General features: G+C 42.2%; 1 protein-coding gene across 8 annotated transcripts in view; it reads right to left on the reverse strand.

Moving 5' to 3' along the window:
* Nucleotides 1-13,315, reverse strand: part of VAV2 (vav guanine nucleotide exchange factor 2) — a 480,427-nt gene that overhangs the window by 110,715 nt on the left and 356,397 nt on the right. For all 8 annotated transcript variants that reach the window (XM_082264462.1, XM_082264465.1, XM_082264464.1 and 5 more), the window contains one exon: nucleotides 2,411-2,501. In XM_082264462.1, coding sequence (XP_082120588.1) covers nucleotides 2,411-2,501 — 91 coding nt within the window. The remainder of the gene's footprint in view (nucleotides 1-2,410; nucleotides 2,502-13,315) is intronic.

The raw sequence follows: 13,315 nt of genomic DNA on the forward strand, positions 1-13,315 counted from the left end.
AGACCTGCTTCAGCTGGAGGAATGACCTGGCAAGCCGCATACCTGTCCTGTGGCTTCTGACAGGTAGGATACTTCTAGTAACACAGTAAGATTCCAGTGCTGCCACATATTACAATCATTTAAACATACTTTGTAATTAGATTGTCAGCTCCCAAACCAAGCCTGCTGGCTTTTTGTACACACAAATCACACTCAATATAGGGGGATCTGTGCTATGTTATAGGATAGAGGGGAACCCATCCTTACCATTACAGAGAGGGGCCCGCGTTCACCACAAGACCCGTCAGGGGGAAAAGGGGAACATACTACTCACCATACCGGAACCAGGCGGGCGCCAACTCCTGACAGTACCCCTCTCCACCGAAGTTGGAGGGCTGTCGACCAATACGGACGCCGTGACTCATGGTCCTTGGCGTTTCAGCGAGACGTTTTAACTCGCAGGGTCAGTCCCCTCCAGTGGGACTATGTCGAGGCCGACCCAGCGCGGAGCTATGGCCTGCACGCGCTCGTAGGCTGAACTGGGGTGACCACTGGATCTCAACATCCCGCCTGTCGCCCAGTTCAGCTTTCTTGCTTGAAGATCTCACAGGAACACTGGAGAAAAAAAGCTGTCTAAAAAAATCTTTTCTAAGAACAAATTCCTGCCAGGACCGAAGATCCCAACAAGGTATCTAGGTCCTTACTCCTGACTAGACAGAAAAAAACTGATTTGCTGTGGCAGAGAGAGAGAGAGGATATACCCTCGGGGACTGCCCCTAGGGTGTGGCCAGAGCATTTTATTTCCTGTCTAGTCCTACTCCTGTGGAGGCGACATAACCCGAAGGTGCTGTATCACCGAGGACTACATCTGTCAATGAGCGATAGAGAAAAGAGCCGTAACAGATTATGTTAACAAATACTCATACACTCACAAGAGGATGCAAAGAAAGTCATATCTGGCACATGTGACTTTTGGCACCAGGAAAGCCATGAATATCAACGAGATGGTAGCAACAAACATGGACATTAGATACTGGATGGAGTACAGTTTTTCAAGGCATCAGGGAGAACAAAAGGAATATATGTACTCCCGTGCTTATGATGTGTAATATATGGGTAATATGTGCTGGTAATGGGTTGCTGCTTTAAAAAAAGTGCTGTGCCTTGAATTATGAATTAACTTGTGTGGAGAGCTACCCAAAATAGGGGAACCTACCCCCTCTATTAGACTTCCTGCAAACCAAGTAATTCCTAGTAATCAACAATATATAGATGAATAATACATAAATGCATCAACATATTCTTCATAGAAAAGTTTGTGATATTAAATCTTCATGATTGTAATGTATAAAAGGTATAATACAAGCATAGAAAAACCAAAACCGGAAGTTCACACCAGCGTGCGCCTCACCCGCCGGATATGACGTCACCACCAGTGGTCATCTCGGTAGGTGAGACGCATGCCGGTGTGAACTCTCGGTTTAGGTTTTCTATGCTTGAATACCTACTTCATACAAATGTGAGTGGATAGGTTTTTAACCTGTTGATTTTAAATAATAAATTGAATTACGCTATGTGGATTTCTCTTGCCATTTTATCCACACATATGCACAAGTACTTTACTTCCCTAAAGAGGAGTCAATCCAGTGAGGAGGACAACAAGGAACAGCATACTTATAAAGTGCATTTGACTCCTGTCTGGGCTGGTGAGTGAGTGGGCACACTGAAGGAGAGCACCAACTGCACTTTGATTGAATCTACAGCACTTTTGCATGATGGATAACTTTATTTCACAATCATTAAAATTTAAAGTAAAACTATAGGCAAAACTTTTTTTTTCATTTTGGTTAGAGCAAGGGAGTGTTATAACTGCTATCAGATTTTTTTCACCATCTATGTCCCATTGCGGAGATATACCATCACTTCCTGTCCCAAAGCCAAACAGCAAGTGAGAGGAAATAACTGCAAATTGAGGGAATCATTTGGGGACCCCCAGGTCACCAGAACTAGTGTTCCCATTGGAAGATTTCCCCTCTATTAGTTTTCTGGGGACAACCCAAAATTCGTGATTTTTCTTTTACTTTCAATGATAATGGTAACCAGGACAAATATCCTTAACAGGGGGCACAGACAGCAATAAAAACTGACAGGTGTTCTAATCCCTCTCCACTCTATCCAAAACTAAAAAAATGTTTTGCCTTTAGTTATACTTTAATATCACAGACTTTTCTATGAAGTTTATGTTGATGCATTTATGTATTATTCATTTATATATTGTTGATTACTAGGAATTACTTGGTTTACACAATGAGCTAGTCTAATAGGGGGAAGGTTCCCCAATTTTGGGTAGCTCTCCACACAAGTACATTTTTAATTCAGGAAGAAGACCAACATCCCCATTATTCTGTGTGCCCAGAGCCCAATAACAGACTTGCCAGGTTTTCTATGGAATTCTGAAACTCGCTGATCTTCTTCAGGGTTTCTTTGTCCCTTTTTACTTCATTTATGTACATGGCTAGATCCTACAAAAAAAAAAAAGGAAACCTCAAGAAGATGAAAACAAAACATGGAAAATACAACAAGAATGATAAAATAGTCATCTGTATTCCTCAATAACAGCAGGAGCCTATATAGATTTGGAAAAGGACAGTGGAAAAACTTGGCTAGTGCCTGCTCTTGCTGATATACTCTGCTGAGCAGGAATGTACTGAGCGCCTTTCTTTCCCCAACCCCCACCTCACATCTTCAAGCACCACAGATAATCCACATCCATATCCAATTCAGATCCAAATTGACAAAGAAATAGAACAATTGAACTTTGCCCTTGTTAGAAAAACTTTTTTTACAGGGTGCTTTTTAAAAAAATATATGTTTAATAAGTGAATTTTATTTCAAATTGTAGGTGTCATTATGATCGGGATCATAGGGGAACTGCTGCCAGCTTGAATGATTATAAATCTCTGACATCTCTCTTTGGTAAAAACATATTGTGGCTCTTTGTATTGCCAAAATCCAACGTGGCAGCTGATGGTGGCAGTTTATGAGCGATCACATGACCTCTTTAGTTTAGAAATATTTGCTCCTTGCATATACGTATATAAACTCTGCTTTCTGCTTGTGCCTTCTAATGCGCTTACTGCAAGTCTACCAGACAGCCTTCATCCAATATGAAATAATTTACTCTCCACAGTACGTAATGGAGTGAAACAACCACAATGTCACTGGTACGCAGAGACCATGTGATGTTGGCTGCCTAGGTTACATGAAGTAAGGCATTATTGATTCAAAGTAAGAGTGATTTTTTTTTTTTTTTACTCAAAATAATATTGTGATTTCCAAATGCTGAATCTTAATGACAAGTTCACTTTAACAGAAGTAAAAAAACTGGATTTTTGTCTTACCGTAAAATCCTTTTCTCTGATGTTCATTAACAGACCACAGCTCAATATCTATCTTCTTTGACCCGTGGGTTATCCTGCTCTTACTAGGAGTAGGACACTAGGCAGACAAAGGGTTAACAAAGCTTACCTACGCCCGTGGGGCAGTCCCAGGAGGTATACTCCCACTTCCTGCTCTAGGATCTCAGTTTTGTAATAAGCAGTGTCAGAAAAAATACATAACCCAACTCCACAGAGGGGTGGGTGCTGTGTCTGTCAATGAACATCAGAGAAAAGGATTTTACGGTAAGACATAAATCCAGTTTTCTCTTTCGTTCATTGACAGACACAGCTCCATATCTTCTTTGACCTGTGGGATGTCCCAAAGCAGTGTCAACATGAGGGGATGGAAGATAACAGCAATAAATATACTTCCCAAAGGTTAGACATAACCAACCAGGTAAAACAGGTGCTTAACCAGGAACTGGAGCTCACCTGACAAAAAAGTACACCCTCAAAGAGGACTAATTATCTCCAACAGTGGCCTGCAAACCCTTGCAGTCAAAAGTAGGCACCCGCAGATGCCAACAAATCCACCTCTTAAAATTTTGTGAAAATGTGCGCAGACGACCAGGTGGCCGCCTCGCAAACCTGCACCACTGACGCCTGATGACGGAAGTCCCACTAAGCGCCCATGTAAAATGCGCCATAACAGCGAAAGGAGGATCCTGACCCTTAATGGAATAGGCCTGCACCACCGCCTGCCTATCCAACTGGAAATGGTCATAGCAGACGCGGCCAGCCCTAACAGGGTCCATCCGTAAGGACAAATAGGGAATCCAAGTTTCGGAACGACTCAGTTGTCGCCAAGTATACCCTGATTGCCCGTGCCACATCCAAAGAATGTAAGGCAAGCTCTACAGGGTGCTTAGGCTTTTATATAAATGGAAAACAGAAATTACTTTAGGAAGGAGCGACTGGCAGAGCCGAAGCACCACTTTATCTCCGTGAACCACCAAGTAAGGTTAACAACAAGACAAGCTGCCAGCTCTGACACCCTACGTGCAGAAGAAAAAGCCACCAAGAAAACTACCTTCTGGGACATGTAAGCAGAGGAATCTCATGAATATTTTCCAACAGCGGGTACTGAAGAACCGACAGCATCAAGTGGATATCCCACAAGGGCAATGGAGACCGTCCTGGGGGAGCCAAGTGGCGAACCCCACGAACAAAGGTACGAACCACAGAAAAAGTAGCCAAAGGTCGATGAAAGAAAACCACCAAGGCCGAACCTGGCCCTAGGTGGTACCAAGCACTGATCCATGACTCGCTGGAGGAATGGCACCGGATGGGCACCACTCAGGGCAGACCACCTCCCCATCTTGGAATGGAGGGTGTTGGGGGCTAAAGGTACGCTGTGACTCAAGCCACGACCAGGTTGTGTGCGTCCTCGCGAGGTGTTTCACTTGTAGGCCAGTGTCAGTCCAGTGGGACTATGTTGCGGCTGACCTAGCCTGGAGCTGAGCCCTGCGTGAGCTCGATGGCCAGACTGGGGAGACCTTAAGGATCCAGAATATCCGGTCCGTCGCCCAGTCCGGCAGTTGATTGCAGTTCTCACAGGAACCAAATTGATTGCAGTTCTCACAGGAACAGAAAAAAATAAAAGAAGACAAAAAAATTCAGTTTAAAAGGAAAAAATGCCAGGACCAGATATCCCAGCAAGGAGCTCCTTACTCCTGACGAGGCAGAAAAAACGGAGATCCTAGAGCAGGAAGTGGAAGTATACCTCCTTGGACTGTCCCATGGGCATAGTTAAGCTTTGTTAACCCTTTATCCCCCTAGTGTCCTACTCCTAGGAAGAGCAGCATAACCCACGGGTCAAAGAAGATATGGAGCTGTGTCTGTCAATGAACGAAAGAGAAAGCATGTATTCCATTTGGTTTAAAAAACAAACAAACCTCTATAAATGTGAAAGACGAATAAACATCTTAATTGCTGGCTATCTGGTATTAAACAAAACCCAAAATGTAATATATTGCAGTCTACCAATCCCTAGAGTTTTGGGATAAAGGTTTTGCATATATAAAACGCTAATCATTTTAATCTCCCCTGCCAATGTAAAAATAATAGACTTGCTGGCTTGATCACCAGATGAAAATAGAAGAAAGAAAGTCTAAAAAAGGAAAACGAATGCAGCCTCTACATTCAAGAATTGGAATGACCGAATTAATGAACAAATTAATTTCAATATAATAAATGTTTGCTTTTGTGTTTAATACTGCTATAGGCCTCTTGAACACTACAGCTTGAAAAATCTCAGTACAATTTTTTTTTTTATGGAGCTAAAATGTAGCCTATTATTTACAATGTGCCTGTACACACACAGTATTGCTTAGTTAAAAAAAATAAATAAATGAAAATCTGCGTTCCTGGTCAGTATTTTGCACTGGTGCACGCAAATACACGCATATGTGTACAAATATGTGCACATATATACTGTATATATACAGTATCTCACAAAAGTGTGTACACCCCTCACATTTTTGTAAATATTTTATTATATCTTTTTATGTGACAACACTGAAGAAATTACACTTTGTTACAATGTAAAGTAATGAGTGTACAGCGCGTATAACAGTGTAAATTTGCTGTCCCCTCAAAATAACAACACACAGCCATTGATGTCTAAACCGCTGACACTAAAGTTATTACACCCCTTAGTGATAATGTCCAAATTGGGCCCAAAGTGCCAATGTTTTGTGTGGCCACCATTATTTTCCAGCACTGCCTTAACCCTCTTGGGCATGGAGTTCACCAAAGCTTCACAGGTTGCCACTGGAGTCCTCTTACACTCCTCCATGACGACATCACAGAGCTGGTGGATGTTAGAGACCTTGCACTCCTCCACCTTCCGCTTACCCCTCGGTATCTTTAGCAAGGCAGTGGTCGTCTTGGAGGTGTGTTAGAAGTTATCATGTTGGAATACTGCCCTGTGGTCCAGTCTCCGAAGGGAGGAGATCATGCTCTGCTTCAGTATGTCACAGTACATGTTGGCATTTATGGTGCCCTCAAATGAACTGTAGCTCCCCAGTTCAGGCAGGACTCATGCAGCCTCAGACCATGACACTCCCATTACCATGCTTGACTGTAGGCAAGACACACTTGTCTTTGTACTCCCCACCTGCTTGCCACCACACACGCTTGACACCATCTGAACCAAATAAGTTTATCTTTTTCTCATTAGACCACAGGACATGGTTCCAGTAATCCATGTCCTTAGTCTGCTTGTCATCAAGCAAACTGCTTGCAGACTTTCTTGTGCATCATCTTTAGCAGAGGCTTCCTTCTGGAACGACAGCAATGCAGACCAATTTGATGCAGTGGGTGGCGTATGGTCTGAGCACTGACAGGCTGACCCCCTACCCCTTCAACCTCTGCAGCAATGCTGGCAGCACTCATATGTCTATTTCCCAAAGACAACCTCTGGATAAGACGCTGAGCACATACACTCAACCTCTTTGGTCGACCATGGCGAGGCCTGTTTTGAGTGGAACCGGTCCTGTTAAACCACTGTATTGTCTTGGCCACCATGCTGAAGCTCAGTTTCAGGGTCTTGGTAATCCTCATATAGCCTAGGCCATCTTCATGTAGAGCAACAATTCTTTTTTTCAGATCCTAAGAGAGTTCTTTGCCATGAGGTGCCATGTTGAACTTCCAGTGAGCAGTATGAGAGGAGAGAGAGCGATAACACCAAATTTAACACACCTGCTCCCCATTCAAAACTGAGACCTTGTAACACTAACGAGTCACATGACACCGAGGGGGAGGGGGGTAGCTAATTGGGCACAATTTGGACATATTTCACTTAGGGGTGTACTTGCTTTTGTTTCCAGCAGTTTAGACATTAATGGCTGTGTGTTGTGTTATTTTGAGGGGACAGCACATTTACACTGTTATACAAGCTGTACATTCACTACTTTACATTGTAGCAAAGTGTAATTTCTTCAATGTTGTCACATAAAAAGATATAATAAAATATTTACAAAAATGTGAGGGGTGTATTAAATTTTGTGAGATACACCTAAAATAACATTCAAAAAAGCAGAAGCTCAAACATCAGTACTGTGTGCAAGAGGCCTAACTGTAAATCTGCTCAGTAGGAGCAAATACTGGGATAACAGAGATACTTTGTTGCTACATGAAGGTAGCTTTATACAATATTCTGAGTCACTAAGGCCCCTTTCACACTTGTAGGACCTATAAGTAATGCCATTTTTCCGTGATTTTGACTGGACTTGAAGCAATGGTCTATGGACCTCAAAACGCATCTAAGGCAGACCAAAGTAGTGCAGGGACTACTTTGAAGTCACACAGATATGAAGGGTACTCTTGGAAATCATGGAGTATGACCTGTCATGCGACTTTGCAGTCCCAAGTCTCAGGACAAGTCGCACAAATGTGAAAGTGGCCTTAATGATATTTGGGTAGGAGCATGAGATGTTATATAAAAGCCTGATTTATCATTCTGGTGTCAGGTAAAACACAGACATCAATTGCCTTTTAAAACAAACATGGAGCGGGGGTATGGTGAGTAGAGGACGTGTAGAGTCTGAGCTCCACTCCTATTCTGATCCTACACTTCTCATGTGCTGCACTTCTCCCATTATATGGTGCCTTTCTGCTATCTCGCAGCTCTGATATACCTGCTGTCTGGAGATGTCTCGAGCAAGCTCAAGCCCACCTGCACACTGGCAGCTCCATCCTGTTCCTCGCCTGTGGTGGCCATCTTGAGATCTCCCCCTCTACCTCAGCGCAAGTCCACAGCCTCACAGATGCCAACATCCTAGTGGCTATTATTGCCTGCAGAGAAACCCTGACATCTAAGATCGACTCTCTCTCTCTCTGTTGACATCAGCTTTATACTTAGCAAATTCAACAAGTTTAGAACACGCGCCTCTGAGGCTGAGGACTGCATCTCCCACGTGGAGGAAGTAGTGCGGACAGACTCCACTGATCTGCATGCCCTACAACTCCAGGTAAATGTTCTCCAGTAGAATATTCTCCAGAAGTACAGCAACATCGGGGATCCTTTACAGACATCTGCAAACCTATATAGGATAAAGGGGATCCACTACGGCCTTCTCTACCCAAGGCATCTCCGCATTGTGGATAGAGACACTATAGTTTTTTTGGATTCTCTGGCTGCTGTGCATATCTGGCTGGACAATCGGTGAATGGCACAGTCTTCTGATCCCACAACACATCCCTAACAGGTGTTTGATTCGGTTTCGATAACCGCAAGTATCTTGTTCTAGTTCCAGTACACATGCCTGAAGTTTCTGTTGCTTATGGCATTTATACAGGAGTTTCTTATGGGTGCCTTCTACAACCCCCGAACATTGATCCTTGTTATTCAACTGGCAGAGTACCACTGATACAGAACAATGCTGGCTGTCTGATCAACCAGTTCAAACACAGTATACCCTCGAATTGCCAACCACGTGCTTCTAGGAGCACTAGTGTTCTTCTATTAAAGCTCCCCCAAATAGACAGACCTTTTTGGAAGCCAGTTCTATGTTCCTCACTCTGTTCTTGGGTATAAGACCATTTCTACTTTTCCAGCAAAAGGGCAGGAAGTTTTTTCAATGTGTACTGTAAGCAGTTTAACTTCTTTTTTTCTGTAATAAGTTGACACCATTTTATTGGTCTGCAATGCTTTAGTGATGGTATGTATATTTCCCAATGGTTCTGCCTCCTGTATTTATGGTATGCTATAGTAATTTGGTGTTTAATAAAAATTTGGCGAAGGCGCCTAGCCCTAATAAAGAGATATAAAAACCTGCTGCCCTTTTAATTGTTAAACACAATAGATAAGTATAGATAATTGGTAAAAAGGCGCTGGTGCTCTTTTTGTGATATTAAAAAATATTTTCCATACAAAACATAAATAGTGTATATATATAAAAATAATTGATAGTAAAGTGCAAGTGCTAACCTTTACTTATGCAAGGAGATTAAATTATTCAAGTGCTTACTGGTGTATTCACATAATACATTAATATACCATAATAGTGCATATAAAATCAATAAATCCAATTAGTAAAGTGCAAGTGCTATCCTTTACTTGTGCAAAAAATGGTTTAAGCTTCTCCAAGTGCTTATTCGTGCATAATAAATTTATATAACATACAATAAATATATGTGCCCACTAGTACCGTGCTAAAATAAGTGATAAAAAGTGCTTAAATGATTAAATAGTCCAAGACCATTCATGCAAAAAAAATTCCGTGCCGATTTAATTGCTTGGATCTGTAGTGCTCCAGGTGATGGGGTGTGTCACTCGTTGCCTCTTACCAAAATGAAGTAGGTCACAAAGACCCCCAACGCCTGTGATCCCTTTATCTAGGTGGATCAGACCTCTTAATCGACTCCTTTTTTCCCCGAGTATCCTGCTCCTTTTCCTTTTGTGCGTTACTCGTACATGAATCAGTATATTCCGCATGTATAGAGACACAAGAAATGCCAAAAATAGTGTAATATTGTTTTGCTTTAATGAAATGCATTGTGGTCTCTGCTAAACCCGGAAGTAGGAAGTACAGGCAGTTTGGAGCATAGGCTGGGACGCTGCGACCGCCGCAAGTGAGCAGGGAACCAGGAGACACGGGGGGGAGCTGCAGATCCTCGGATAAGGTGTCATCCTAATACCCGCAAGCCACTTTCTGCCCAATTGCCCAGTGCCAGGAGGGCACACCGAAATGTAAGAAGCCAATTATATGTTTTTTATTTCATTAAAGCAAAACAATATTACACTATTTTTGGCATTTCTTGTGTCTCTATACATGCGGAATATACTGATTCATGTACGAGTAACGCACAAAAGGAAAAGGAGCAGGATACTCGGGGAAAAAAGGAGTCGATTAAGAGGTCTGATCCACCTAGATAAAGGGATCACAGGCGTTGGGGGTCTTTGTGACCTACTTCATTTTGGTAAGAGGCAACGAGTGACACACCCCATCACCTGGAGCACTACAGATCCAAGCAATTAAATCAGCACGGAATTTTTTTTGCATGAATGGTCTTGGACTATTTAATCATTTAAGCACTTTTTATCACTTATTTTAGCACGGTACTAGTGGGCACATATATTTATTGTATGTTATATAAATTTATTATGCACGAATAAGCACTTGGAGAAGCTTAAACCATTTTTTGCACAAGTAAAGGATAGCACTTGCACTTTACTAATTGGATTTATTGATTTTATATGCACTATTATGGTATATTAATGTATTATGTGAATACACCAGTAAGCACTTGAATAATTTAATCTCCTTGCATAAGTATAGGTTAGCACTTGCACTTTACTATTAATTATTTTTATATATATATATATATATATATATATATATATATATATATATATATACACACTATTTATGTTTTGTATGGAAAATATTTTTTAATATCACAAAAAGAGCACCAGCGCCTTTTTACCAATTATCTATAGTAATTTGGTGGCTTGAGACTTTTAATCACTTAGGTTGATGTCCTGGAAAATTAGGGGCCTGAATTCAAAAGAGCCCATTTATTCCAATACGTTAAATTCTATACCCCACATATTCTCTTTCTGCAAAAAAAATCACATAATGGGAAAGTAGGTCTTATCATTAAAGCAGCCATGGGTTCAAAAAGCATTGCCACCTACAACTCATTTTCCAGAGGTGTGTCTACCTTAATTAGTAAATCCTTGATTTATGCAGTGAAGGATGTGCTCACGGGCCCTAATGGTTAGTATGTACTTGGTGTTGAACATCTGGAATTGCAGATATGTCCTGATTATTATTTATTTACCACCACCCTTCAGCACACATTATTAGACAAAGACAGCTTGTATTGCCCAGCTAAGACTCTTTTTCTGGGCAATTTCAATGCCACCCTGTCCCCAAACCTGGATAGACCCTCTCTCAGCTCAACCACTGGGGATCTCCCCGCTTGGGCACAGGCCTCCAACATGACTGAAAGCTGGAGATGGCGATACCCCACAGATAGAGCTTAGTCGTGCTCACACAAGACATCCTCCCATATAGACAGAAGGTACACTCCCAATGGATATCTCACCCTACAGTTCTCCTGCAGATGCTGGATATCAATAAAGACACTGGACCTTGAATGGGGCTTCTGCTTCCCCCGCTTTAGTCTAGGATGCCTTCAAGGCGTGCATACATGGTCACTACATCTCTTTACAGAAAGCCATAATGTCTGAACAGACTTCCCGCACCCAATCCTTACAGAAAGCTGAAAAGGCCCTGGCCGACAGGTATGCCTTCTCTACCTCCCAAGAAAATATTGTATGTAAGGCGCAAGCTACCGCTCCACTTAAGAGGCCAGCAGGACAAAACTATATAAATGCGAAACAAGAATTCTTTGAACATTGAGACAAAAATGGCAGACTACTTGCCTTGCTTTCTCAAAAAGACCAACCTCTCACTGTTCACTCCACCTTACAGTCCTTATGAAAAGATCAATTACATACCCATGGTGATAAATTGCTAGAATTCTCCAATTACTGCAGCAATCTATACTCCTTCACTCACTCTCCAGATTTCAGATCCTCCAAGGTCTCCACCTTCCTGGATCCCATAGCGTTGGGATTGCTGTCCACCCCAGAGCATGATCATTCACACTGCATAGAGGCACATGCAAGGGCTCTCTACTCTTACCTCTGCTGTTTGCCATTGCCATGAAGCTGATTGCGGAGCCCCTGCTTGTCTCCATGGGCATTTGGGATCTACATGTTGGCTGGCTGGAGGAGAAAGTTGGAACACCACATCAACTTCTACCACTGCCCAAGGTAAGTCGGCATCCACTTTCCAAACACAAAAGGGGTGTTAGCCCAGTGCGCTTCTGCACATGCAGAAATGAAAAATCAGGATGGCTGCACTCCCTTGTTCTTCAGAGCAACACTTTATCAATTCAAAAACAGTCTATAAAAGAGCTCAATGGTACAAAAGTATACACGGGGAGAGAAAGAGATTTAAAGCACATTTCACACTTGCTGTGCTTCTTCCAGACCAAACTATGGACTGTTTTTGAAAAAAAAGTATTGCTCTGAAGAACAAAGTAGCGCAGCTATCTGGATTTTTCATTTGGATGTGGAGAAGAAAGTTGCTTCTTTTGCGGATGAACGGTTTTCCAAAATTTCTCAAAGGTCTCTTGCTTGAGAGTCAGACATAAGTCCCTCCTCTTTACAATCGATCAATCCAGGAACTTACACCCTGGCACCTTAGATTTTGAAGCTGCAGTGGGCCCAGTTATTCACTTACCTAAGTGTGGTGATTTCTTGTGATATCAAATTGTATGTAGACCTAAACTTGGCTCCAGTACTTACCAAGGTTAAAAATCGACTTAAGGCGTGGGCGAACCTGCCCTTATCCTTATTGGTCATATTATTTGATCAAAATGAAGATCACTCCCAAATACAGATACCTTTTCCACAATTCACCAACTTGGAATCCTTAATCCTTCCTCAAACAACTAACCCAAATGTTACTCTTTTCTTATGGCGGCGCCAGACCAAGATTTTCACAAATATTTTGTTGCCACACAGCTTGTAACTGTCCACTGGTGGTTAGTGCCAAACCTGAGCAACCCCTCTGTCATACCAGAAGCAGCCATCTTCTTCTTAGAGGTTTTACAGCACCTCCGATTGCGAACTGCCCATTGCCCTATATCCACTGACCCCTATAATGAAGGCCACCATTAAAGCTTGGTCAGTGGGACACTCCACTGTGGAAAAATGCCACCCTATCTCATTTCTTTATGCTTCCAGACCCCCTGCAACTGGGCCAAATACAAGATTAAAACCCTAGGACATCAAGGCTGCAGTAACATTGCTGTCTTTTGATGCTCTCTGATTCAAATGTAACCTTCTGCAGTATTACCAATTCAGGTATTTGCAG

Source organism: Pelophylax lessonae (genome assembly GCF_965119305.1).
Source record: "Pelophylax lessonae genome assembly, chromosome: 7".
NCBI classification, from domain to species: domain Eukaryota; kingdom Metazoa; phylum Chordata; class Amphibia; order Anura; family Ranidae; genus Pelophylax; species Pelophylax lessonae.